General features: G+C 51.3%; 1 protein-coding gene across 2 annotated transcripts in view; it reads left to right on the top strand.

Annotated features, from left to right (window-relative positions):
* The window catches only part of LOC140398330 (myosin light chain 4-like), a 243,091-nt gene that overhangs the window by 141,960 nt on the left and 74,098 nt on the right, over nucleotides 1-27,033 (top strand). For both annotated transcript variants that reach the window (XM_072486903.1, XM_072486902.1), the window contains exon 4: nucleotides 18,064-18,237. In XM_072486903.1, the coding sequence (XP_072343004.1) occupies nucleotides 18,064-18,237 (174 nt within the window). The remainder of the gene's footprint in view (nucleotides 1-18,063; nucleotides 18,238-27,033) is intronic.

Here is a 27,033-nt window from a genome sequence, read left to right as displayed (position 1 = left end):
TGCAAACTTCATGAAGCGTATGCTGGGGCGTATCCCGGACCTGGAGGCGGGAAAGTTGGTAATGGGGGGAGGTTTCAACACGGTGCAGGATCCAGGGCTGGACCGGTCCAGGTCTAGGACCGGGAGGAGGCCGGCAGCGGCCAAGGTGCTTAAGGACTTCATGGAACAGATGGGAGGAGTAGACCCCTGGAGATTCACTAGGCCCAGGAGTAGGGAGTTTTCCTTCTTCTCCCATGTCCACAAGGTGTATTCTCGGATAGACTTCTTTGTCCTGGGAAGGGCACTGATCCCGAAGGTGACAGGGACAGAGTATTCGGGCATAGCCATCTCGGACCATGCCCCACATTGGGTAGATCTGGTAGTAGGAGAGGAAAAGGAACGGCACCCACTCTGGAGATTAGATATGGGACTGTTGGCGGATGAGGGTGTGTGTGTAAGGGTGCGGGGATGTATAGAAAGGTACCTGGAGATTAACGATGATGGAGAGGTTCAGGTGGGAGTGGTCTGGGAGGCACTGAAGGCGGTGGTCAGAGGGGAACTGATTTCCATAAAGGCCCATAAGGGGAAACAAGAGAGTAAAGAGAGGGAGCGATTGTTGAGAGAAATTTTGAGGGTGGATAGGCAATATGCAGAGGCTCCGGATGAGGGACTGTACAGGGAAAGACGAAGGTTGCATACGGAATTTGACTTGCTGACCACGGGCAGGGCAGAGGCACAATGGAGGAAGGCACAGGGAGTACAGTATGAGTACGGAGAGAAGGCGAGCCGGTTACTGGCCCAACAATTGAGGAAGAGAGAGGCGAGGGAGATAGGTGGGGTGAGGGACGAGGAGGGTGAGATGGAACGGGGAGCAGAGAGGGTGAACGGGGTGTTTAAGGCATTTTATGAGAGGCTGTATAAGGCTCAACCCCGGAAGGGGAGGAGGGAATGATGCACTTCCTGGATCAGCTGGAATTCCCGAAGGTGGAGGAGAAGGAGAGGACAGGGTTGGGAGCACAGATTGAGGTGGAGGAGGTGGTAAAAGGGATTGGGAGCATGCAGGCAGGGAAGGCTCCGGGACCAGATGGGTTCCTGGTGGAATTTTATAGGAAATACATGGACCTACTAGCCCCGCTTCTGACGAGAACCTTTAACGAGGCCAGGGAAGGGGGGACGTTGCCCCCGATGATGTCGGAGGCGACGATATCGTTGTTCCTGAAGAGGGACAAAGACCCGCTGCAGTGCGGGTCTTACAGGCCTATCTCCCTTCTGAATGTAGATGCCAAGCTCTTGGCCAAGGTGATGGCGACGGGGATCGAAGATTATGTTCCAGGGGTGGTTCACGAGGATCAAACTGGGTTTGTTAAGGGGAGACAGTTGAACACTAATATACGGAGGCTGCTAGGTGTGATGCTGATGTCCCCGCCGGAGGGAGAGGCAGAGATAGTGGTGACGATGGACGCTGAGAAAGCATTTGATAGAGTGGAACGGGATTACCTGTGGGAAGTGTTGAGGAGATTTGGATTTGGAGAGGGGTTTATTGGGTGGGTTCAGCTTTTATATAGGGTCCCGGTGGCAAGTGTGATCACAAACAGGCAGAGATCTGACTACTTCCGTCTATATAGAGGGACAAGACAGGGGTGTCCCCTGTCCCCGATACTGTTTGCGTTGGCAATTGAACCACTGGCCATAGCGCTGAGGGGCTCTAGGAAGTGGAGGGGAGTACTTAGGGGAGGAGAAGAGCACCGGGTGTCATTATACGCGGATGATTTGTTGCTGCATGCAGCGTAGCAGGGATAGGGGGGGACTGGCACTGCCGAGCTTAAGTGGCTATTATTGGGCCGCCAATATATCAATGGTATGCAAGTGGATGGGCGAAGGGGAGGGAGTGGCGTGGAAAAGACTAGAGATGGCGTCCTGTAGGGGAACCTGCCTGCAAGCATTAGCGATGGCGCCTTTACCGTTCTCCCCGAAAAAGTACACCACAAGTCCAGTGGTGGTGGCAACATTGAAAATTTGGGGGCAGTGGAGACGACATAAGGGAGTGACGGGTGCCTCAGTGTGGGCCCTGATAAGGAACAACCATAGGTTCGTCCCGGGAAGGATAGATGGGGGATTTAAACCTTGGCAGCGAGCAGGAATTGCAAAATTGAAGGACTTGTTCTTAGACGGGACGTTCGCGAGTCTGGAAGCACTGACAGAAAAATATGGGTTGCCACCTGGGAATGCATTTCACTATATGCAAGTGAGGGCAATTGTGAGGCAGCAGGTGAGGGAATTTCCGCAGCTCCCGGCGCAAGAAATCCAGGACAGAGTGATTTCGGGGGCATGGGTGGGTGATGGTAGGGTGTCAGATATATATAGGGAAATGAGAGATGAGGGGGAGACGATGGTAGAGGAGCTGAAGGGAAAATGGGAGGAGGAGCTGGGGGAAGAGATTGAGGAGGGGCTGTGGGCAGATGCCCTAAGTAGGATAAACTCTTCGTCCTCATGTGCCAGGCTCAGTCTGATACAATTCAAGGTTCTACACAGGGCGCATATGACGGGAGCAAGGCTGAGTAGATTTTTTGGAGTGGAGGATAGGTGCGGGAGATGCGCGGGAAGCCCGGCGAACCACACCCACATGTTCTGGTCATGTCTGGTATTGCATGGGTTCTGGGTGGGTGTGGCAAAAGTGATTTCAAAGGTGGTGGGGGTCCGGGTCGAACCAGGCTGGGGGTTGGCTATATTTGGGGTTGCAGATGAGCCGGGAGTGCAGGAGGCGAGAGAGGCCGATGTTTTGGCCTTTGCGTCCCTAGTAGCCCGGCGAAGGATTCTACTTATGTGGAAAGAAGCTAAACCCCCGGGCGTGGAGGCCTGGATAAACGACATGGCAGGGTTCATAAAATTGGAGCGGATAAAGTACGCACTAAGAGGTTCGGCTCAAGGGTTCACCAGGCGGTGGCAACCGTTCCTCGACTATCTCGCAGAGCGATAAGGGAAATGGAGAAGGTAGCAGCAGCAACCCGGGGGGGGGGGAGGGCGGAGGGGGCGGGGGGGGGGCGGAGGGGGGGAGGGGGCGGGGGGGGGGCTGAGGGGGGGAGGGGGGAGGGGAGGGGGGGCGGGAGGGGGCGGTGGGGGGAGGGGAGGGGGGGCGGGAGGGGGCGGGGGGGGGGGAAGGGGGGAGGGGGAGGGGAGGGGGGGCGGGGGGGAGGGGGGGAGGGGAGGGCCCACGCGGGCCCTCAGGGGTTTCCTATAGTTGTTTGTATATTAGTTATTTATACTGGCATGTGGGACTTTATTGTCTTGGAGAGTTATTATTTTGTTGTTGGCAGTTGCCGTTTAGTTAATATATTATTTATTTGTTACGGCCACTATTATTTATATTGTTTTAAAGTTGTAAAAAGGGGAAAATCCTGTACTGTTCTTGTTTGACCGAAAAAAATTGAATAAAATATATTTTTTTAAAAAAGAAGGCGTATGGCTTTCATTAACAGAGGGATTGAGTTTATGAGCCGTGAGGTTTTGCTGCAACTTTATTAAACTCTAGTTAGATCACACTTGGAATATTGTGTCCAGTTCTGGTCGCCTCATTATAGGAAGGGTGTGGATGCTTTGGAGAGGGTACAGAGGAGATTTACCAGGATGCTGCCTGGACTGGAGGACATGTCTTCTGAAGAAAGGTTGAGGGAGCTCGGGCTTTTCTCACTGGAGTGAAGAAGGCAGAAAGGTGACTTGATAGAGGTGTACAAGGTGATGAGAGGCATGGATAGAGTGGATAGCCAGAGACTTTTCCCCAGTGTAGAAATGGCTGTCACGAGGGGACATCATTTTAAGGTGATTGGAGGAAGGTAATGGGGAGATGTCAGAGGTAGATTCTTTACACAGAGTGGTGGGTGTGTGGAATGCACTGCCAGCAGACATGGTGGAGTCAGAGTCATTGGGGACATTTAAGCGACTCTTAGACAGGCACATGGACAGCAGTAAATTGAAGGGGTGTAGGTTAGGTTAGATGAGGATAAATGGTCGGCCCAACATCGCGGGCTGAAGGGCCTGTACTGTGCTGTGCTGTTTTATGTTCTATCGTAGTTGCCTTTCTCACTGCCTGCTGCACCTGTATTCTTATTTTCTTTTTTTTAATAAATCTTTTTATTGGCATTTCTCATACTTTTAAACAGTTGTATATATACATCACATTCTTCTTGCCCACGCTAATTTCCTTTATTATACAGAGAGGTTTATGTCCGTCCCCCGCCCCCCCCGGGCTTCGAAAAAAAGGGGGGGTAGGGTAGGCCCCCCCCCCCCCCCCCCCCCCCACCCCCACCCCCCACCCCCCCCCCATCTCGTGCTTTCCTCACCTGAGGCATGATCAATTTGACTGGAGACGAAGTTGAATCCAAACTGAGGCTTTATTAGTATCAGATTGTGATTGGCTCCCACAGCAGCTGGCGAAATGGCTGCGAGCTGGAGGCCACGCATATTTATTCCCCGCCTCCTGGGCGGAGCTAGCATGCAGGGGCCACAGGTGAACCTATAGTGCAGGTTCTACCGTACAACCCCTAATATCAGAACACAGTGGTTTACCACATTCAGCCCCTGTTAAAATTGAGTCCGGCGGGGGTGGTGGATAACTATATACAATTAGAAATTTTAATATTTACAGAGCAGCAAAAAAAAATGTCTCTTGGCATCCGGCGGGTCAGTCAGAGGTTCAGCCGGTCCGGTGCCTTGATGGTTCTTTGAGATCGACGAAGTGGTGACGGCGATGTTGGCGCTGTCGTGGTTGAAGTTGACTCCGGGAGCGTGCCGAAATCCTCTTCATCAACGGGGGTGGGCAGGGGGAGGACGGATGGTCCTAGGGGGGTGATGGGGGCGGCGAAGGAGGGGAGGGTGGCGCTGGGGGCGACGGGGGTGGTGTGGGGGTGGAACCTGCTGGTGCCAGGTCCCTGAGGGAGACGGTATCCTGGCGGTCGTCGGGGAATGCCACGTAGGCGTACTGTGGGTTTGCGTGGAGTAGGTGCACCCTCTCCCCCAACGGGTCCGCCTTGTGGAGCCGCACATGTTTATGTAGAAGCACAGTTCCCGGAGCTGTACGCCAAGTTGGGAGCGATACCCCGGGTGTGGACTTCCTGGGGAAGGCAAAAAGACGTTCATGTGGTGTACTGTTAGTGGCCGTGCAGAGTAATGAGTGAATGGAATGTAGTGCATCAGGGAGGACCAGCGGGAGGCCGGGAGATTTCTGGACCGTAGGGCCAGCTGGACGGCCCTCCATACCGTCCCATTCTCCCTTTCTACCTGTCCGTTTCCCTGGGGTTGTAGCTTGTCGTTCTGCTGGAGGCGATACCCTTGTTGAGCAGGAACTGACGTAGCTCATCACTCATGAATGAGGATCCCCTGTCACTGTGGATGTAGGCGGGGAAACCGAACAGAGTGAAGATAGAATTAAGGGCTTTAATGACGGTGGCAGACGTCATGTCGGGGCAAGGGATGGCGAAGGGAAACCGGGAGTATTCAGCGATCACACTGAGGAAATATGTGTGTCGATCGGAGGAGGGGAGGGGGCCTTTGAAATCCATTCACCAGGCGCGCGCGGTCCGGCCAGTAGAAGTGCGGCTTGCACTCCGCACAGACCTAGCAATCCCTGGTGATTGTCCTTACTTCCTTGATGGGGTAGGGCAAATTTTGTGCCTTAATGAAATGGTACAACCAAGTGACCCCTGGGTGACAAAGGCTGTCGTGCAGGGTCCGGAGTCGGTCTACTTGTGCGCTGGCACATGTACCTCGGGATAGGGCATCTGGGGGCTCGTTGAGTTTGCCAGGGCGATACTTAATCTCGTAGTTATAGGTGGAGAGCTCGATCCTCCACCGCAAGATTTTATCATTTTTGATCTTGCCCCACATGTGTGTTGTTGAACATGAAGGCTACCGACCGTTGGTCAGTGAGGAGAGTAAATCTCCTGCCGGCCAGGTAATGCCTCCAATGTCGCACAGCCTCAACGATAGCCTGGGCCTCTTTTTCGATGGACGAGTGCCGAATTTCAGAGGCATGGAGGGTGCGGGAAAAGAATGCCACGGGCCTGCCTGCCTAATTGAGGGTGGCGGCAAGGGCGACGTCTGATGTGCCACTTTCTATTTGAGGGGAAGTATTTCATCTACAGCGTGCATTCCAGCTTTGGCAATATCAGCTCTTATCCGGGTGAAGGTCTGTTGGGCCTCGGCCGTCAGGGGGAAGTGAGTGGACTGTATGAGTGGGCGGGCCTTGTCCGCATAGTTTGGGACTCACTGCGCGTAATATGAGAAGAACCCCAGGCAACGTTTGAGGGCCTTGGGGCAGTGGGGGAGGGTGAGCGCCATGAGGGGGCGCATGCGGCCGGGATCGGGCCCCAGAACTCTGTTCTGGACCACATAGCCGAGGATGGCTAAGCGGTTTGTGCGGAACACACACTTCTCCTTGTTATACATGAGGTTGAGGAGAGTGGCGGTGCGGAGAAATTTAGCGAGGTTGGCGTTGTGTCTAGGTACGGAAACGTGGCCCGCAAACCGTACCGGTCGACCATTCGGTCCATCTCCCTTTGGAAGACCGTAACCCCGTTGGTGACGTCGAACGGGACCTTAAGGAAGTGACATAGCCGGCCGTCTGCCTCAAAGGCGGTGTGTGGATGATCCGATTTACGGATGGGGAGCTGGTAGTAAGTGGATTTCAGGTCCACCGTTGAGAAGACCCGGTACTGTGCAATCTGGTTAACCATGTCAGATATGCGTGGGAGGGGGTACGCGTCGAGCTGCGTGTACCTGTTGATGGTCTGGCTGTAGTCCACGACCATTCGGTTTTTCTCCCCAGATTTAACCACTACCACTTGAGCTCTCCAGGGGCTGTTGCTGGCCTCGATGATGCCTTCCCGAAGCAACCGCTGGACCTCGGACCTGATGAAGGCCTTATACTGGGTGCTGTACCGTCTGCTCCTGGTGGCAACGGGTTTGCAATCTGGAGTTAGATTGGCAAAGAGGGAAGGAGGATCGACCTTTAGGGTCACGAGGCCGCACAGTGAGGGGTGGTAAGGGTCCGTCAAATTTAAGGGACAGGCTCTGGAGGTTGCACTGGAAGTCCAGGCCGAGGATAAGTGCAGTGCAGAGGTTAGGGAGGACATAGAGGTGTAAGCCCTGGAACTCTATGCCTTGGACCATGAGCGTGACCGTACAGTACCCCCGGATCGCTACGCGATGGGATCCGGAGGCCAGGGAGATTTTTTGGTTGGTGGGGCCTACCTTCAGAGAACAGCGCCTTACTGCATTTGGGTGTATAAAGCTCTCGGTGCTCCCGGAGTTCAGTAGGCAGGAGGTCACATGGCCGTCGATTTTCACGCTGGTGGATGTGTTGGTCAGGTTATGTGGTCGAGGCTGGTCGAGTGACATGGAGGCGAACCTTGGTTGATCGTCGGGTAGTGGGGAGGCCGTTGAATTCAGGTCCTGGAACGCTGCTGGTGTCCATGTGCTGAGGGGTAGACAAGATGGCGGCACCTGGAGATCCTGGGGATTACAAAATGACGGCACCCATGGAACGCACGTTGCGGGGGTGGAGCAAGATGGCGGCGCCCATGAAACGTACGTTGTGTGGCGGAGAAGATGGCGGCGCCCACTGGTCGCACATGGCCTGGGGAGGAGGGGTGGATGGCAGAGCCCATTGCCTGTGACTGGAAGGGTGGTGCGATCGCAGCTGCTGAGCGGGCCTGGCACACTGCAGCGAAGTGGACCTTCTTCCCGCAGGCCTTACAAAGGGCAGCGCGGGCCGGGCAGCGTTGGCGGGGGCGTTTTTGCTGGCCGCAAAAGTAGCATCGGGTCCGCCGAGGTTCGCTGGCTGGCGCGTAGCGCAGGTGTATTGGGTGAGTAACGCCCCCACTGTGGGGTGGCTGCCTGTGGGGCCCATGAAGCGTAGGAGGAGTGGGTTAGGAGTGGTCCTCCGGATTAAACCAGATCGCCTGCAGCTGGATCCGCACTCAAGCGACGCCTGAAAGGACTTCCAGCACTGGCTAGCTTGTTTTGAAGCGTATATCAGCGCGGCGCCGACCCCTGTTCCAGAGGCTCAGAAGATCCAGATCTTATACCCCAGGCTCAGCTCCAAAGTCTTCCCGCTGATTAAGGATGCGGCAAACTACGCCGAAGCCATGACTCGACCCATGACGCGACTGGGGGCGTAGGGCGACCGTCATAGAGAGCGCTAGCTTTTTAGTCTCTGCGAGATCGCACGTGGCCCCTTCTAGGAGCCGCTGCCGGACAATATCGGACCCAATCCCAGTGACAAAAGCATCCCGCATAAGGAGATCTGAGTGCTCCTTAGCTGTAACATCCTGGCAGTCACAGTCCTGAACTAGTGGGATTAGGGCCCTCCAGAAGTCTTTGATGGGCTCACCAGGTAGTTGAGCACGAGTTCGAGTGCGTGCCTGGCGAAGAGCGTGTTTGTCTTCTGCTCGTACTTGTCCTTGAGTCGAGTCATGGCTTCGGCTTAGTTTGGCGCATCCTGGATCAGCGGGAAGACTTTGGAGCTGAGCCTGGGAGTATAAGATCTAGATCCTCTGAGCAACCTGTAGTGCAGGTTCTACCGTACAACCTCTAATATCAGAACACAGTGGTTTACCACACCACCTTCCTTCCGTCTCCCTCCACTGCAACCCCCCCGCCCCAGGTTGCGCAGTCTTTTGGTTCCTCATCTATCTTGGTGTTTTAAAAAAATTCTTATTCGCTTACTCCTCGTTGTTGGCCTCGAACAGGTTTTGGAACAGACCGACAAACTGCCCCCACGTGTCCAGGAAGCCTTCCTCTGACCCTCGGGTGGCGTACTTAATCTTCTCCAGGTGGAGAAATTCCGAGAGGTCATCGAGCCAATCTGCAGCTGTGGGTGGTGCTGCCGATCGCCAGTCGAGCAGAATTCTCCGGTGTGCGATTAGGGAAGCGAAAGCGAGGGCGTTGGCCCCCTTCCCCATGTGTAACTTCGGCTGCTCCGATACCCCGAAGATTGCCACCATTGGGCATGGCTTCACCCTCAGCCCCACAACCTTGGACATTGTCTCGGAGAAGGCTGTCTCGGAGAAGGCTGTCCAGAACCCAGCAAGTTTGGGACAAGCCCAGAACATGTGGGTGTGGTTGGCCGGGTCCCTCTGGAACCGCCCACATTTGTCCTCCACCTCCGGGAAGAACCTGCTCATTCGGGTTCTGGTCAGGTGCGCTCTGTGCACCACTTTGAGCTGCATTAGGCTTAGCCTTGCGCAGGAGGAGGTGGAGTTAGCCCTGCTCAGTGCTTCGCTCCAGAGTCCCCATCCTACCTCTGTCCCCAGTTCGTCCTCCCATTTTTGTCTGGTCTCGTACAGTGGTGTTCGAGCTCTGTCCAGTAGCTGTCCGTATATTTTCCCACATAGCCCCCCTTCTCGCTGCTTGTGCCTATCAGGTCCTCTAGTAGTGTGCTTTCTGGGGCCCCAGGGTACCCCACTGTCTCTTTGCGGAGGAAGTGTTTTATTTGGAGGTGTCTCAATTCCTGTCCTTTTGCTAGTTTCCACTTTCTCGTCAGTTCGTCCAGTGTCGCCAGTCTGCGCCCTACGTAGAAGTCCCCGACAGTCAATGTGCCCCCGTCCCACCTCCATCTTTTGAAGGTGGTATCTAGCATGGTTGGGGGGAATCTGTGATTGCTGCAGATGGGGGCCACGGGGGACATTTTGGTTATCCCGAAGTGTTGTCTCAGCTGGGTCCACGTTCTCGGCGTGGCCGCTACCACTGGGCTTGTTGTGTATCTTGCTGAAGGGGATGGGAGTGCTGCTGTGGCCAGGGCCCGGAGGGTTGTTCCTTTACAGGATGCCTCCTCCATTTGTACCCAACCTGTGTCGGGTACCAATCCCTTCACTCTTTCTGCCGTTGCTGCCCAGTGGTAGTGTAGGATTGGTAAGGCCAAGCCCCCTTTGATTTTCCTTCTTTGCAGTGTCTGTTTGGGAATTCCCGGGCTCTTACCTACCCACCCCCCACACACAAACAGCATGATTAGACTGTCCATGTTTTGGAAAAAGGCCTTGGGGATGAAGATCGGTATGGATCTAAACAGGAAGAGGAACCTTGACAGTTCGTTCATCTTGATCGCCTGCACTCTCCCCACCAGGGATAGTGGAAGTGAGCCCCACCTTTGAAGGTCTTTTCTTACTTCCCCCACCAAGCTGGTCAGGTTCCACTTGTGGATCCGTGTCCAGTCTCTGGCTATCTGGATCCCCAGGTAATGGAATCTGTTCTGGGCCGTTTTGAATGGGAGCCCCTTCAGCTCTGTCCCTCCCTCGTTTGGGTTCACTGGGAATGCCTCGCTTTTGCCCAGGTTAAGTTTGTAGCCTGAGAATGTTCCATCCTCTTTCAGTATTTGCAGTATTGCCTTCAGTTATTCCTGTGGCTTTGAGTCATAGAGTGCATTCTTAGTTTCAGCGACTAGTGTACAAGGACACCCAGGTCTTGTTGCACATTCCACTCTCTCAATCTATAGCCATTCAGATAATAATCTGCCTTTCTGTTTTTGCAACCAAAGTGGATAACCTCACATTTATCCACATTATACTGCATCTACATTTTCCCACTCACTCAGCTTGTTCAAATCACACTGAAGCATCTCTGCATCCTCCTCACAGCTCACCCTCCCACCCGGCTTTGTGTCATCTTCAAATTTGGAGATATTACATTTAGTTCCCTCATCTAAATCATTAATATACATTGTGGATAGCTGGGGCCCCAGCACTGATCCCTGCGGTACCCCACTAGTCACTGCCTGTCACTTCGAAAAAGACACGTTTATTCCTACTCTTTGTTTCCTGAGTGCCAACCAGTTTTTTTATCCATTTCAATGCACTATTCATCCCATGCACTTCAATTTTATACCTTTATGTGGGACTTTGACGAAAGCCTTCTGAAAGTCCAAATAAACCACATCCACTTTTTAAAAAAATATAAATATTTTTATTCAAATTTTTACATATTTTCAACAACCCCCCCTTACAGAAATAAGAAAAAACAAAGAACACATAAATAAACATCTTATAGCTATGTCCCGTATTCCACCAATATACAAGCCCCCCCATTAAACGATAATAAACACAGAAGTAAACACAAAGTACCCCCCCACCCTCCCCGGGTTGCTGCTGCTGCTGACCACCTCCTAACGCTCTGCTAGAAAGCCACCGCCTGAAGAACCCTTGCACAGATCCTCTTAAGGCAAATTTTACCCTCTCCAATTTAATGAACTCTGCCATGTCGCTGATCCAGGCTTCCACGCTTGGGGGCCTCGCATCCATCCACTGTAGCAGAATCCTCCGCCGGGCAACCAGGGACGCAAAGGCCAGAATACAGGCCTCTTTCGCCTCTTGCACTCCCGGCTCGTCCGATACCCCAAATAGTGCGAGCCCCCAACTCAGCTTAACCCGGGTGTTTACCACCTTAGACACCGTCCTCTCAACGCCCCTCCAGAACCCATCCAGCGCTGGGCACGCCCAAAACATGTGGGCATGATTTGCTGGGCTCCCCGAACACCTCACACACCTGTCCTCCACTCCAAAAAACCGACTCAGCCTTGCCCCAGTCATGTGCGCCCTGTGCAGAACCTTAAATTGTATCAGGCTAAGCCTGGCCCAAGAGGAGGAAGAATATACCCTACCCAGGGCATCCGCCCACGTACCCTCGTCTATCTCCTCCCCCATCTCCTCCTCCCATTTACCTTTCAGCTCCACCACCGAGGCCTCCTCCTCCTCCTGCATCTCCTGGTAGATCGCCGAGACCTTGCCTTCTCCAACCCACACCCCCGAGAGCACCCTATCCTGGATCCTATGTGCTAGCAGCAGCGGAAATTCCCTCACCTGCCGTCTTACAAACGCCCTTACCTGCATGTACCTGAAGACATTTCCAGGGGAGAGCCCTAATTTTTCCTACAACGCCCCAAGGCTCGCAAACGTCCCATCTATAAACAGGTCCCCCATCCTTCTAATACCTGCCCTGTGCCAGCTCAGGAACCCCCCATCCATTCTCCCCGGGACAAACCGATGGTCCTCTCGGATCGGGGACCACACTGAAGCCTCTGCCTCCCCCTGTGGCGTCTCCACTGCCCCCAAATTTTGAGGGCCGCCACCACCACTGGACTCGTGGTGTACCTTGTCGGCGGGAGCAGCAGCGATGCCGTCACCAGCGCTCTCAGGCTTGTGCCCACACAGGACGCCATCTCCAGCCTCTTCCACACCGCCCCTTCCCCCTCCATTACCCACCTGCGTATCAGCGCCACATTGGCAGTCCAGTAGTACCCACATAGATTAGGCAATGCTCGCCCTCCCCTGTCCCTGCTCCGTTCCAGAAACACCCTTCTGACCCTCGGGTCTTTTTCGCCCATACAAATCCTATGATGCTCCTGCTGACCCGCTTAAAAAAGGCCTTAGGGATCAGGATGGGGAGGCAAGTACTTTTTTCACCACTCCAATCCATACAGTGCCGGGGAAATGTTACTGTCACCTTCCCACACTGGGAACCGTCGAACAAATGCCGCTGGGGACCCGAAAAAGAGCCCAAAAGTCAGTTTCTGGCGGGAGCTGCCGAACGTGCGACTTAGCTCCGCGTAGCCGCAACCGGAAGTACAAAATAAACCACATCCACAATGACTCCCCATCGTCAACTCTACTCAAAGAATTTCAGTAGAGTTGACAGGCATGATTTCCCCTTCACAAATCCATGCTAACTCTGTCCAATCCTGCCACTGTTTTCCAAGTGCTCTGCTCGTAAATAATTTGTAATGGACTCTAGCATTTCCCGTTAGGCTTACTTAGTCTATAATTCCCTGGTTTCTCTCTTCCGCCTTTTTTAAGTAGTAGAGTTAAATTCGGTACCCTCCAGTCTGTTCCAGAGTCTATAGAATCCTGGAAGATGACCACCATTGCAGCCACTATTCCTAGGTCCACTTCCTTAAGTACTCTGGGATGTAGATTATCAGACACTGGAGATTTTATCAGTTTTTAATCTCATCAATTTCTCCAACACCATTTAACTACTAACAATGATTTTCCTACAGTTCCTCCATCTCATTAAACCGTGGTACGTTATTTATGTCCTCTTTTGTGAAGACAAAACCCAAGTATGTATTTAGTTGCTCAGCCATATCTTTGTTCCCCATTATACATTCCCCTGTTTCTGACTATAATGGACCTTCGTATGTCTTCACCAATCTTTTTCTCTTCACATACCTCTAGAAGCTTTTACAGTCAGTTTTATGTTCCACGCAACTTACTCTCGTGCTCTATTTCCCCCTTCTCAATCAATCCTCCTTTGCTAAATCCTCAGTCTGCTGTTTTTTTCAGGCCGATTTGTATGCCTCTTTCTTGGATCTAATACTATCTCTAATTTCCCTTGTACTCCATGGTTTGGCCTCCTTTCCCATTTTATTTTTGCGCCAGACAGGAATAAATAATTGTTACAGTTCACCCACACGCTCTTTGAATACTTGCATTGTCTATCCACTGTCATCCCTTTAAGTCACGTTCCTCAATACATCAATACATAAAGTTGTAATTTCCTTTATTTCGATTCAGAAACCTGGGTCGCGATTCTCCGACCCCCCACCGGGCCGGAGAATCGCCGGGGGCCGGCGTGAATCCCGCCCCTGCCGTGTCGCAAATTCTCCGCCACCGGAGATTCGGCGGGGGCGGTGATCGCACCGCGCCGGTCGGAGGGAATCCCCCGGCGATTCTCCGGTCCGCGATGGGCCGAAGTCCCGCCGCTGTCAACCCATGCCAGCCGGCATGAATTGCACCACCTTTGGGACAGCGGGACACGGCGGCGCGGGCGGGGTCCTGGGGGGGGGGGGGTGGCGATCTGGCCCCGGGGGGGGGTGCCCCCATGGTGGCCTGGCCCACGATTGGGGCCCACCGATCCGCGGGCGGGCTGTGCCATGGGGGCACTCTCCACCATGGCGGAGGCGGAAGAGACCCCCTCCACTGCGCATGCGTGGGGATGCCGTGAGCGGCCGCTGACGCTCCCGCGCATGCGCCACCCAGCAAAGTCAGTTTTGCGCCAGCTGGCGGGGCACTAAAGGCCTTTCCCGCCAGCCGGCGGGGCGGAAATCAGTCCGGCGCGTGCCTAGCCCCTCAAGGTGAGGGCTCGGCCCCTCAAGGTGAGTGTTCGGCCCCTCAAGGTGAGGGCTAAGCCCCTCAAGATGCGGAGACTTCCGCACCTTTGGGGTGGCGTGATGCCGGACTGATTTGCGCTGTTTTTGGCGCCGGTTGGCGGACATCGCGCCGATATCGGAGAATCCCACCCCAGGTCTCAGAATCAACTATGTCACTCTCCCCCTCCCCCTCACATCATCTCTTCAACCACTTATTCATCCAACATATCCTGCCATTCTGACTAGCACGTGGCACTGATACTAATCCTGAGATCACGAATGTTGCCAGGGCTCGGAAAGTGTGACATAGTTATGAAAAATCTCACAGATAGAATTATGAAAAATTCTATCAGATTACGGTTGCTCATTCACAAGGGGTCTCGCACAACTAGAATGTCAATTATTCGTTTCTCATTACACAATACCCAGTCTAGGAGGGCCTGTTCTCTAGTTGGTTCCTCAACGTATTGGTCCAGAAAACCTCCCGTATACACTCCAGGGATTCCTCCTCTGCAGATGATTACTAATTTGATTTGCCCATTCTATACGCAGAATAAAGTCACCCATAATTACAAATGTTCTTTTATCGCATGGGTCTCTAATTTCCTGTTTAATGTCATTCCCAACATCACCACTACAGTTTGGGGGTCTCTATACAACCCCCACTAACGTTTATTGCCCCTGGGTGTTTCTCAGCTCCACCCATATAAATTCCACATCACCGGAGCTAATATCCTTCCTTCCTATTATGCTAATTTTCTCTTTAACCAGCAATGTCAGCCCACCACCTTTTCCTTTTCGTCTGTCCTTCCTAAACCCTGAATACCCTTGGATGTTCAATTCCCAACCTGATCAACCTGCAGCTATATCTCCGTAATCCCAACTATAGGACACCCGTTTACATCTATCTGCACAATTAATTATGATGTGGAGATGCTGGCATTGGACTGGGGTGAGCACAGTAAGAAGTCTTACAACACCAGGTTACAGTCCAACAGGTCTGTTTCAAACACTAGCTTTCGGAGCACTGCTCCTTCCTCAGGTGAATGAGGAAGGAAGGAGAAATGCTCCGAAAGTTAGTGTTTGAAACAAACCTGTTGGACTGTAACCTGGTGTTGTAAGACTTCTTACTGTCCACAATTAATTAATCCACTTTATTGTCAATGCTCCACGCATAAAGGCACAAAGTCTTAAGGCTGGTCTTTTTAACAATTCTTGACCCGTTCCCATTATTTTTCACTGTGGCTCTGTTTTATTCTGACCCCTGATTTCTCTGAGTATCACTTTTTTATTCCCCTTTCTGTCTTTTGTTATTGTCTGTGTTTCCCCCTCCTCTGATGCAGGTTCTCAACCCCTCTGCCATTTTAGTATAAACCCTCCCCAACCACTCTGGAAAATACTCCCCGGAGGACATCAGTCCCAGTCCTGCCCAGGTGTAACCCATCCAGTTTGTACTGTTCCCGCCTCCTCCAGAACTGGTCCCAATGTCCCAGGAATCTGAAAACCTCCCCCTCACACCATCTCTTCAACCACTTATTCATCCAACATATCCTGCCATTCTGACTAGCACGTGGCACTGATACTAATCCTGAGATCACGAATGTTGCCAGGGCTCGGAAAGTGTGGCTACAATTGGGTAGATTGGGGGTATTTCTCTTGGAACAAAGAAGGCTGAGGGGTGATTTAGTTGAGGTGTACAAAATTATGAGGGGAAGTGGACAGGATAAAATTATTTCCCATGGTGGAGAATTCTCAAACCAGGGGACATAGATTCAAGATAAGCAGCAGAAGATATAGAGGGTACAGGGGGAAGAACTTTTTTATGCAGAGGGTAGTGGGACTGGAATTCACTGCCCGAGTTGGTGGTGGAGGCAGAGACCCTAAACTATTAAAACAAAATCTGGATCTGCACCTCAAGTGCTGTAAGCTACAGGGCCATGGACCTGGAAGTTGAGATGAGAAAGGGCACCTGGGTGTCCTCGGGCTGGCATGGACAAGATGGACCAAATGGCCTCCTTCTGTGCTGTACCTTTCTACGGTTCTATCACTACCTTTGAGGTTCTACTTATCAACTAACTTTTAACTAAACCTTTAAGATCAATTTATATCAATTATTCTCTGGCCTTTTTTTCCTGGTCCTCGTTACTACAGAACATAACCCTTCCAAATATAGACCAGATAATATATCCCTTACAAACTATAAGCGATTTAAATAGTAAATACTTACCCGACCAAACTCACACAATGAGTCGTTTCTCCTTACCCTGCGTCTCCTTACCCTGAATTCTGATGTCACTTCAGGAGCGCCAAAATCCAGGCGATCACTCCACTCACAGTCTCGCTCTTTCTCACACTCTTTTATCCTCCGGACTCCACTCACAGTCTCGCTCTTTCTCACACTCTTTTATCCCCCCGACTCCACTCACAGTCTCGCTCTTTCTCACACTCTTTTATCCTCCGGACTCCACTCACAGTCTCGCTCTTTCTCACACTCTTTTATCCCCCCGACTCCACTCACAGTCTCGCTCTTTCTCACACTCTTTTATCCTCCCGACTCCACTCACAGTCTCGCTCTTTCTCGCACTCTTTTATCCTCCCGACTCCACTCACAGTCTCGCTCTTTCTCACACTCTTTTATCCTCCCGACTCCACTCACAGTCTCGCTCTTTCTCGCACTCTTTTATCCTCCCGACTCCACTCACAGTCTCGCTCTTTCTCGCACTCTTTTATCCTCCCGACTCCACTCACAGTCTCGCTCTTTCTCACACTCTTTTATCCTCCGGACTCCACTCACAGTCTCGCTCTTTCTCACACTCTTTTATCCTCCCGACTCCACTCACAGTCTCGCTCTTTCTCACACTCTTTTATCCCCCCGACTCCACTCACAGTCTCGCTCTTTCTCACACTCTTTTATCCTCCCGACTCCACTCACAGTCTCGCTCTTTCTCACACTCTTTTATCCCCCTGACTCCACTCACTGTCTCGCTCTTTCTCACACTCTTTTATCCTCCCGACTCCACTCACAGTCTCGCTCTTTCTCACACTCTTTTATCCCCCCGACTCCACTCACTGTCTCGCTCTTTCTCACACTCTTTTATCCTCCCGACTCCACTCACAGTCTCGCTCTTTCTCACACTCTTTTATCCCCCGACTCCACTCACAGTCTCGCTCTTTCTTGCACTCTTTTATCCTCCCGACTCCACTCACAGTCTCGCTCTTTCTCACACTCTTTTATCCTCCCGACTCCACTCACAGTCTCGCTCTTTCTCACACTCTTTTATCCCCCCGACTCCACTCACTGTCTCGCTCTTTCTCACACTCTTTTATCCTCCCGACTCCACTCACAGTCTCGCTCTTTCTCACACTCTTTTATCCCCCCGACTCCACTCACTGTCTCGCTCTTTCTCACACTCTTTTATCCTCCCGACTCCACTCACAGTCTCGCTCTTTCTCACACTCTTTTATCCCCCCGACTCCACTCGCAGTCTCGCTCTTTCTCGCACTCTTTTATCCTCCCGACTCCACTCACAGTCTCGCTCTTTCTCACACTCTTTTATCCTCCCGACTCCACTCACAGTCTCGCTCTTTTTCACGCTCTTTTATCCTCCCAGTTCCGATCTCAAATCTCGCATTTTTATCCTCCCGACTCCACTCTCACTCTCGCTTTTTTTCGTGCTCTTTCATTTCCCTGGTTCTGCTGGTTTTCCTGTGAACTGGTTGCAGGACAACATATACACCTTTATTAATATCCATTAGAATGGACGGTAGCCTGTATTCAGTTCACTCCCTGAATCATCCTGAGGTTCCAAGCAGGTAGAATTGACCCTCTAATTTTTTTAACACAATTTGCCCTTGAGGCCTGAAGCGCTTCAAACTTCTCTCACTCCAGCCAGACCTGCTTTCTGGAGGATCCCATCAGTCTGAGTGACAGTGTGTTTTGCTCCTTGCAGAGATGAATCAGAAGATGTTGGACTTTGAGACCTTCCTCCCAATGCTGCAGCACATCTCCAGGAACAAGGACCAAGGCACATATGAAGACTTTGTAGAAGGTTTGAAAGTCTTTGACAAGGAAGGAAATGGAACTGTTATGGGAGCTGAGCTTCGTCACGTGCTAGCTACACTGGGTGAGTTGTTATAGTAACCCTTCAGTTTGGAGAGGAGGTGAGCTTGGAGTTCTTTCCATTGCACACAGAGGATCTGGATATCGATATTAGATTATTATTGATTGTTAATTTCTCCTCCTTTCCCTCCATTTAGCTGTTCAGAACGTAACTCTCTCAAGCTTCCTGCCCTTGCCTGTCTGCTGTTCACTCCTCTTCCTGGGAACTGTAAAAATAATAATCTTTATTAGTGTGACAAGCAGGCTTACATTAACAATGCAACGTCCAAATTACCTAACAAGCAGGCCTTTTGGGACTTCTGGGAGGAAACCGGAGCACCCGGTGGAAACCCACGCAGACACAGGGAGAACGTGCAGTCTCCTCATAGACAGTGACCCAGACCGGGTTCCTGGCATTGTGAAGCAACAGTGCTAACCACTGTGTTACCATGCCGCCTGTCATGATATGCAGACATGCAGATAATGATATACAGACAGGCACAGACAGGCAGCTAATGAACACAGAGAACAGGACATGACCAATGAGCAGGCAGGACACTCAGGGGTGGTATCTCACTATAAAAGGCACGAGGCGCTCACACTCCGCCTCTTTCCACTGATGAACATCTACAGAGTGAGTCAGGGTGTATGTCCAGTATCACACCTCCAGCACGTGGCTAAGAGCTAGTCTGGTTCAGTCAGACAGAGTAACCACACTTAGGATAGCAGAGAGTCAAACTCATAGAGAACTGTGCTAACTGTGCTACTGGTTCAATAAATCAGATTGAACTAGCTTCAAGGTCTGGAGTATCTTTTGGTTAAAGCTGCATCCAGTTGCAGCCTGTGTTATCCCAGAGTCCATAACACAACATGCTACCAGGACACTGCTTAATCTAGGTGGTTTACCTCAGTCCGTTCTGTGACGACCAGCGAATGTATCCAGGCACCATGGAGAAGATTCAGGGTCCTCACCAGCTCAGGACCTCCGGCAATCTCAGTGCCAACTGGCAACTGGTGGACATTCAAGTAAAAGTTTCTGCTGTACATGGAAGCTTCAGACCTCGTGGGTGCGTCTGATGCAAGGAAGATCGCGCTTCTCCTCTCAACAGCGGGTGATCAAGCCATCAAACTCTTCAACTCTTTTCACTTCACTGAAGGCCAGAAGACAAAGTTTCAGACCATCCTGGACAAGTTTGACAGTCACTGTGAAGTGGACACCAATGAAATCTTGGAGCGCTACATATTCAAACAACGTCTACAAGGTAAAGATGAATCTTTCAACTCCTTCTTAACTGACCTCCGCCTGCTAGCGCTGTCCTGCAGCTTTGGTGATATTGCTGACTCCATGATCAGAGACCAAATCGTTTTTGGAGTTCACTCTGATCCTCTGAGAGAGCAGCTACTGAAAATCAAGCACATGACCCTGCCAGTCACGATTGAAACAGGCAGAGTGCAGGACCACGCCAAAAATCGCTATGCCCAGTACAAAGCAGATGAAAATGAGAAACATAGAACATAGAAAATACAGCACAGAACAGGCCCTTCAGCCCACGATGTCGTGCCGAACCTTTGTCCTAGATTAATCATAGATTATCATTGAATTTACAGTGCAGAAGGAGGCCATTCGGCCCTTTGAGTCTGCACCGGCTCTTGGAAAGAGCACCCTACCCAAACTCAACACCTCCACACAACACCAAGGGCAATTTTGGACACATATATCATGGCCAATCCACCTAACCTGCACATCTTTGGACTGTGGGAGGAAACCGGAGCACCCGGAGGAAACCCACGCAGACACGGGGAGGACGTGCAGACTCCGCACAGCCAGTGACCCAAGCCGGAATCGAACCTGGGACCCTGGAGCTGTGAAGCAATTGTGCTATCCACAATGCTACCGTGCTGCCCTTACTGTGGGAAGCCTGGACACTATGCAGCCTTGTGCAGGTCTGCACCACCAGTCAGGGGCCAGCGCTCCCAATTCCGACGACGGCGCGTTCAGAGTGTGCAACAACAATTACAGGATTCTCATCCTGGTAGCACAACGGATCCAGAGGAAGAATGCCTGGACTCCGCCTACTGTGTGGGCATCATTACCAAATGTGAATATGCCACATCCAACTCATCACAAATTCAATCCATCCTCGCTGTAGATTCTGCGGACGAATGGCGTGCGGTGATGCAGGTCAACCACTGCTCCATCCAGTTTAAGCTGGACACAGGTGCTTCTGCCAACCTCGTCTCACAGGCAGATTTCAAACGCATCAAGAAGCCCCCAAGATCCTTCCAGCAGCCTGCAGGCTCCGGGACTACAATGGAAATGCCATCACGGCACTGGTGTCCTGCCATCTACTCGTCTCCAACTGGAGCACCCATGCACGGTTACGTTCTGAAATTGTCAAGCCAGACAGGGCATCCCTACTTGGCGCGCATGCCTGCAAGCAGCTGAACCTCGTGCAGCAGGTTTACACAACGACATCCTCCAGTGTGGATCTTCAGGCCGGCATTGACGACATCCTCGCTCAGTATCCGGATGTGTTCGACGGGATGGGCACGCTGCCATATCGATACAAGATTCTGCTACGACCTGATGCCAAGCCAGTGGCCCACGCACCACGCCGGGTCCCGGCTCTGCTGAGGGAGCGCCTGAAGGCACAGCTCAAGGATCTTCAGCAACAGGGCATCATTTCCAAGGTAACCGAACCGACTGACTGGGTCAGCTCGATGGTATGTGTTAGAAAGCCTTCGGGCGACCTGCGCATCTGCATTGATCCCAAGGATCTCAATAAGAATATAATGCGTGAACACTACCCCTTCCTGAAGCGGAGGAACTCACCAGTGAGATGGCACACGCACGTTTTTTCACCAAGTTAGATGCGTCACATGGATTTTGGCGAATCCAGCTGGATGAGTCCAGCAGAAGGCTCTGCACCTTCAACACACCGTTTGGCATTGTCTCAGCATCGTAGATCTTCCATTGCATCATGGAGCAGATGATGGAGGGTATTGAGGGGGTTTGTGTGTATGTGGACGACATCATCATAAGGTCCACAACCCCTGAAGAGCATGTTTCCCATCTCCAGTAGGTATTCTGCCGTGTCCATGCCAATGGCCTGAACTGAACAGGTCCAAATGTTACTTTGGCATGTTGACACTCAAGTTCCTAGGTGACCAGATCTCTCAGCAGGACGTGCACCCGGACACAGACAAGGTCATGGCCATCAAAGCCATGAAGGTCCCTGAAGACAAGAAGGCGGTGTTGCGCTTCCTGGGCATGGTCAATTTTCTGGGCAAGTTCATCCCAAACCTGGCCTCACACACCACGGCCCTACGAAACCTGGTGAAAAAGTCCACTGCCTTTGAGTGGAAGGCAGCACATCAGGCAGAGTGGTTGGAGCTGAAAGCCAAGCTCACCACTGCACCCGTCTTGGCATTTTGCAACCCAGACAGGGAGACGAAGATCTCGACAGATGCAAACCAGGATGGCATCTGTGCAGTGTTGCTTCAACGTGATGACACTTCATCCTGGGCACTGGTAGCCTACGCATCGAGGGCCATGGCGTCCACCGAAACAAGGTATGCGCAAATAGAGAAGGAATGCCTGGGTCTTCTCACTGGCATTCTCAAGTTTCACGACTAGTGTCTACGGCCTGCCAACATTCACTGTCGAGACGGATCATAGGCCTCTGGTCCACATTATCCACAAGGACCTGAACGACATGACGCCTCGGTTGCAGCGCATCCTCCTCAAACTCAGAAGGTACGACTTTGACTTAGTGTACACACCTGGCAAGGAGTTCATCACCGCTGATGCATTGTCCCGCTCCATCACATTGCCTAGTGAACCGCTGGAAATCATCTGGCAGATTGAATCACAGGTGCAGCTATGTGCTAGCACCCTCCCGGCACCTGATGAGAAGGTGGTTCATATCCGCGAGGAGACAGCCAAAGACCCCCTCTTGCAGTGTGTCATGCACCACCTCGAAAGGGCAGTGCCCTCAATTTTATAATGTAAAGGACGAACGACCTGACAGTGATTGATGGTATCCTCCTCAAGCTGGACTCCGCGGATTGTCATTCCACTCAGTCTCCAGAGCTTGGTGCTCCGCCAAATCCATGAGGGACACCTGGGCGTCGAGAAGTGCAGGCACAGAGCCAGGCAGGCTGTCTACTGGCCCGGTATTAGCCAGGACATCTCGAACACGGTCCTGAACTGTGCGACCTGTCAACGCTTCCAGCCAGCGCAGAGCAAGGAGACGCTCCAGCAGCATGAAATCGAGACCTCCCCGTGGTCCAAGGTTGGCATCGGCCTCTTTCGTGCGAATGGTCGTGACTACGTGTTGATTATTGACTATTTCTCCAACTACCCTGAAGTCATGAAGCTCTCGGACCTCATATCTCGGACCGTCATCAAGGCCTGTAAGGAGACATTCTCGAGGCATGGTATCCCTCTCACTGTCATGAGTGACAATGGCCCGTGCTTCAACAGCCACGCGTGGTCTATGTTTGCCAAGTCATACCAAGTCACTTCCAGCCCACACTATCCGCAGTCCAATGGGAAAGTCCAAAGGGGAGCACATTGTGAAACAGCTCATCTGCAAGGCCGCGGATTCTGCTTCTGGCATCTACCTCGCGCTGCTTGGTACAGGGTGACCCCACTGTCCACTGGCATGTCGCCGGCTCAACTCCTGATGAACAGGGACCTGCGGACGACACTTCCAGCCATACACTTGCCCAATCTGGATCACCTCCCGGTGCTACAGAAGGTGCAGCGTCTCCGAGACCGGCAAAAGCAGGGCTATGATGCTCATGCCACCGATTTGCCCGTGTTATCCCCAGCAGACACCGTCAGGATCAAGATACCGGATGGTGGCTGGTCAGCTCCAGCTGTCGTTGTTTGACAGGCTGCGCCCCGCTCGTATGTTGTGCGTCTGGCTGATCGTTCTGTTGTGCGACAGCACTGCGCAAGGTTGCCTGCCCGCAACCGCTTTCTTCTCCGTTTCCTTCCGTTGTTTTGCCACCTCCTGATTCCTCGAACTACGAGGCCACCAGTCAGGCTTCCATCCCGCCTGTCAAGGCGCCGTCGTCCCCACCGCCACCTCTCTGGCGGTCGACAAGGATCAGACACAAGCCCCAGAGACTGGACTTATGAACATTTGTTTTGTTTGCTATGTTCTGTTTTCTCACATGTAAATCACAGCTGTCTTCACATGTAAATACGTCCACATATGCAACCGCTTGTAAATATGTTAATATATGCCACCACATGTAAGTACGTTCCCATGTGCCAACAAAACATAAAAAAAGGGAGATGTCATGATATGCAGTCATGCAGATAATGATATCCAGACAGGCACAGACAGGCAGTTAATGAACACAGAGAACAGGACATGACCAATGAGCAGGCAGGACACTCAGGGGTGGTATCTCACTATAAAAGGCACGAGGCACTCACACTCCGGCTCTTTACACTGATGAACATCTACAGAGTGAGTCAGGGTGTATGTACAGTATCACACCTCCAGCACATGGCTAAGAACTAGTCTGGTTCAGTCAGACAGAGTAACCACACTTAGGTTAGCAGAGAGTCGAACCCATAGAGAACTGTGCTAACTGTGCTACTGGTTCAATAAATCAGATTGAACTAACTTCAAGGTCTGGAGTATCTTTTGGTTAAAGCTGCATCCAGTTGCAGCCTGTGTTATCCCAGAGTACATAACACACACTACCCATAAACCCCAGCCCACACTCACCTTCTTAACAAACTGACCGTTTCTGATATCATAAAACTCCCCAATATCATAACTGATTATTAAATGCCCTCTGAACAATACAGTCCATTACTGCCAGTGATCACTGGGCGCTGCCTTATGTCCCTTTACATTGCGCAGTCCATGGCACCTGCATGTTTGGGTGGGGGAGGTTAATGCAGAGGTGTGTCCACTGATCGGGTTTGTTTTGCCATGGCTCACCTAGCTATCTCCAGGGCTATTCCAAGTCAGGAACAATAAAGCAAACCCGGATTTGATTCCAACCTCGGGTGACGAGCTGTGTGGAGTTTGCACATTCTCTCCGCGGGTTTCCTCCGGGTGCTCTGGTATTCTCCCACAGTCCAAAGATGTGCTGGTTAGGTGGATTGGCCATGCTAAATACCCCTTAGTGTCCTGGGATGTGCAGGTTAGTTTGCGAGGATGGGGTGGCCCCAGTGGGCCTAGGTAGGGACCTCTTTTAGTGGTGCAGACTCGATGGGCCAAATAGCCTCCTCCTGCACAGTGGGCTAAACAGCTGGCTTGTAATGCAGAACAATGCCAGCAGCGCAGGTTCAATTCCCATACCAGCCTCCCCGAACAGGCGCCGGAATGTGGCGACTAGGGGATTTTCACAGTAACTTCATTGAAGCCTACTTGTGACAATAAGCGATTATTAAAATTATTAGAGATTCTGTGGGATTCTAAAAGAACAGGGTTGCAGGGAATCCATCGGATTGCAGTTAATCATTAGCAAAGGGGAGAGTTAAAACACAGGTTGCGAGGGACATTGGGCCCTAGAAGAGGATTTTGGAATAGTGGTTTGAAATAATAAGTGGAACAGATGTGTGGCTCTCTCTCTCGAGTAGTTCAACACTAGGAGGGAGAGCAGAATTGTTTGACCAATATTATGGAAGTGATGCTCTGTGAGATCGAGCCTTTGACTATCAGCCGGCCATCAGAAGCTGGGATCTAGGCAAATCTCCACTGCTCTGCTGGGGCAGTAATGGGATCATTCACCTTCAACATGGCCGACTAGGTCCTTGTCTCAGACCATCACTGCATGGTCTCACCATGGACCAGACCCAGAACAGAAACTCACTGCCCGGGAATTCAGCCATAGCGAGCGCTGGGCATGTCTGTCACAGTGTTGTCCTCACTCTGCATCTTTCTGCAGGATCTGAAATGTCTGGCATTCCCTAGCTTTACGCCCTGTGCTAGCTGTGTGTCAGCAGAGTGCACTGGAGCAGCTAGTTGGCCCTGTTCATGTGTGTATCAAACTGGTTTACATCAGCTCTAATTCTGAGGATGAGTAAAACTGTTACTTCCACCATGACAACATCACCCGTTTCTGCCCCAAGTTCAACTCCTCTGCTGCGGAAACCCTCGTCTGTGTCCCTTCCCCCTTTTAATTTGATAATTCTAATAATCTCCGCCCTCCACACCCTTCTTAAACCTAACTTCATCCAAAGCTCTGCCATCCCATCAGGGTGACATCACGTGATTTTCGCTATCATGTGATTGAGTGCTTCCAGCAGTGGTTAATGCCCGATCCATACTGAGGGAGATCAACTTTCATCTCTTTCTGTGGAATCTGTTACTACCATTCACTCCACCCAGTCTGTAATTTAAACACACTCAGATCACGGAGCCTATCAGAGCTCATCATTCCAGTCCACTGGGTCACTGTTATTCTGTGTATAAACAGCTCTGAACCCCTCAATTAGATTCCAGTGTAACTCACTCCTGGTTATCTGTTATTATTCTATGTACAAACCAACCCAAAGCCCTCAATTAGATTCCCGTCTGCAGTTGATGTTATTTTGGCTCCATTGTGGGACAATTAAACATTTTTAAATCTGAGAAGATAAATAAAGTTGGTATTATAGCTGGAATACATCAGTAGTGAGGGTTTATCCCTGAATTTAGCTACCTTTAATCATCTAATGAGTCTGTATCCGCGATAGTTTCCTCGAACAGTATGTAATGGAACCTACGAGGGAACAAGCGGTCCTAGATCTGGTCCTGTGTAATGAGACAGGAGTGATTCAGGATCTCATAGTTAGGGATCCTCTCGGAAGGAGCGATCACAATATGGTGGAATTTAAAATACAGATGGAGGGTGAGAAGGTAAAATCAAGCACTAGTGTTTTGTGCTTAAACAAAGGAGATTACAATGGGATGAGAGAAGAACTAGCTAAGGTAGACTGGGAGCAAAGACTTTATGGTGAAACAGTTGAGCAACAGTGGAGAACCTTCCAAGTGATTTTTCACAGTGCCCAGCAAAGGTTTATACCAACAAAATGGAAGGACGGTAAAAAGAGGGAAAATCGACCGTGGATATCTAAGGAAATAAGGGAGAGTATCAAATTGAAGGAAAAAACATACAAAGTAGCAAAGATCAGTGGGAGACTAGAGGACTGGGAAATCTTTAGGGAGCAACAGAAAGCTACTAAAAAAAGCTATAAAGAAGAGTAAGATAGATTATGAGAGTAAACTTGCTCAGAATATAAAAACAGATAGTAAAAGTTTCTACAAATACATAAAACAAAAAAGAGTGGCTAAGGTAAATATTGGTCCTTTAGAGGATGAGAAGGGAGATTTAATAATGGGAGATGAGGAAATGGCTGAGGAACTGAACAGGTTTTTTGGGTCGGTCTTCACAGTGGAAGACACAAATAACATGCCAGTGACTGATGGAAATGAGGCTATGACAGGTGAGGACCTTGAGAGGATTGATATCACCAAGGAGGTAGTGATGGGCAAGCTAATGGGGCTAAAGGTAGACAAGTCTCCTGGCCCTGATGGAATGCATCCCAGAGTGCTAAAAGAGATGGCTAGGGAAATTGCAAATGCTCTAGTGATAATTTACCAAAATTCACTAGACTCTGGGGTGGTCCCGGCGGATTGGAAATTAGCAAACGTGACACCACTGTTTAAAAAAGGAGGTAGGCAGAAAGTGGGTAATTATAGGCCAGTGAGCTTAACTTCGGTAGTAGGGAAGAAGCTGGAATCTATCATCAAGGAAGAAATAGCGAGACATCTGGATGGAAATTGTCCCATTGGACAGACGCAGC

This window comes from Scyliorhinus torazame, chromosome 21 (assembly GCF_047496885.1).
Source record: "Scyliorhinus torazame isolate Kashiwa2021f chromosome 21, sScyTor2.1, whole genome shotgun sequence".
Lineage (NCBI taxonomy): Eukaryota > Metazoa > Chordata > Chondrichthyes > Carcharhiniformes > Scyliorhinidae > Scyliorhinus > Scyliorhinus torazame.
Note: the sequence above shows the minus strand (reverse complement) of the source record. Positions and strands in the feature narration are given on the sequence as shown.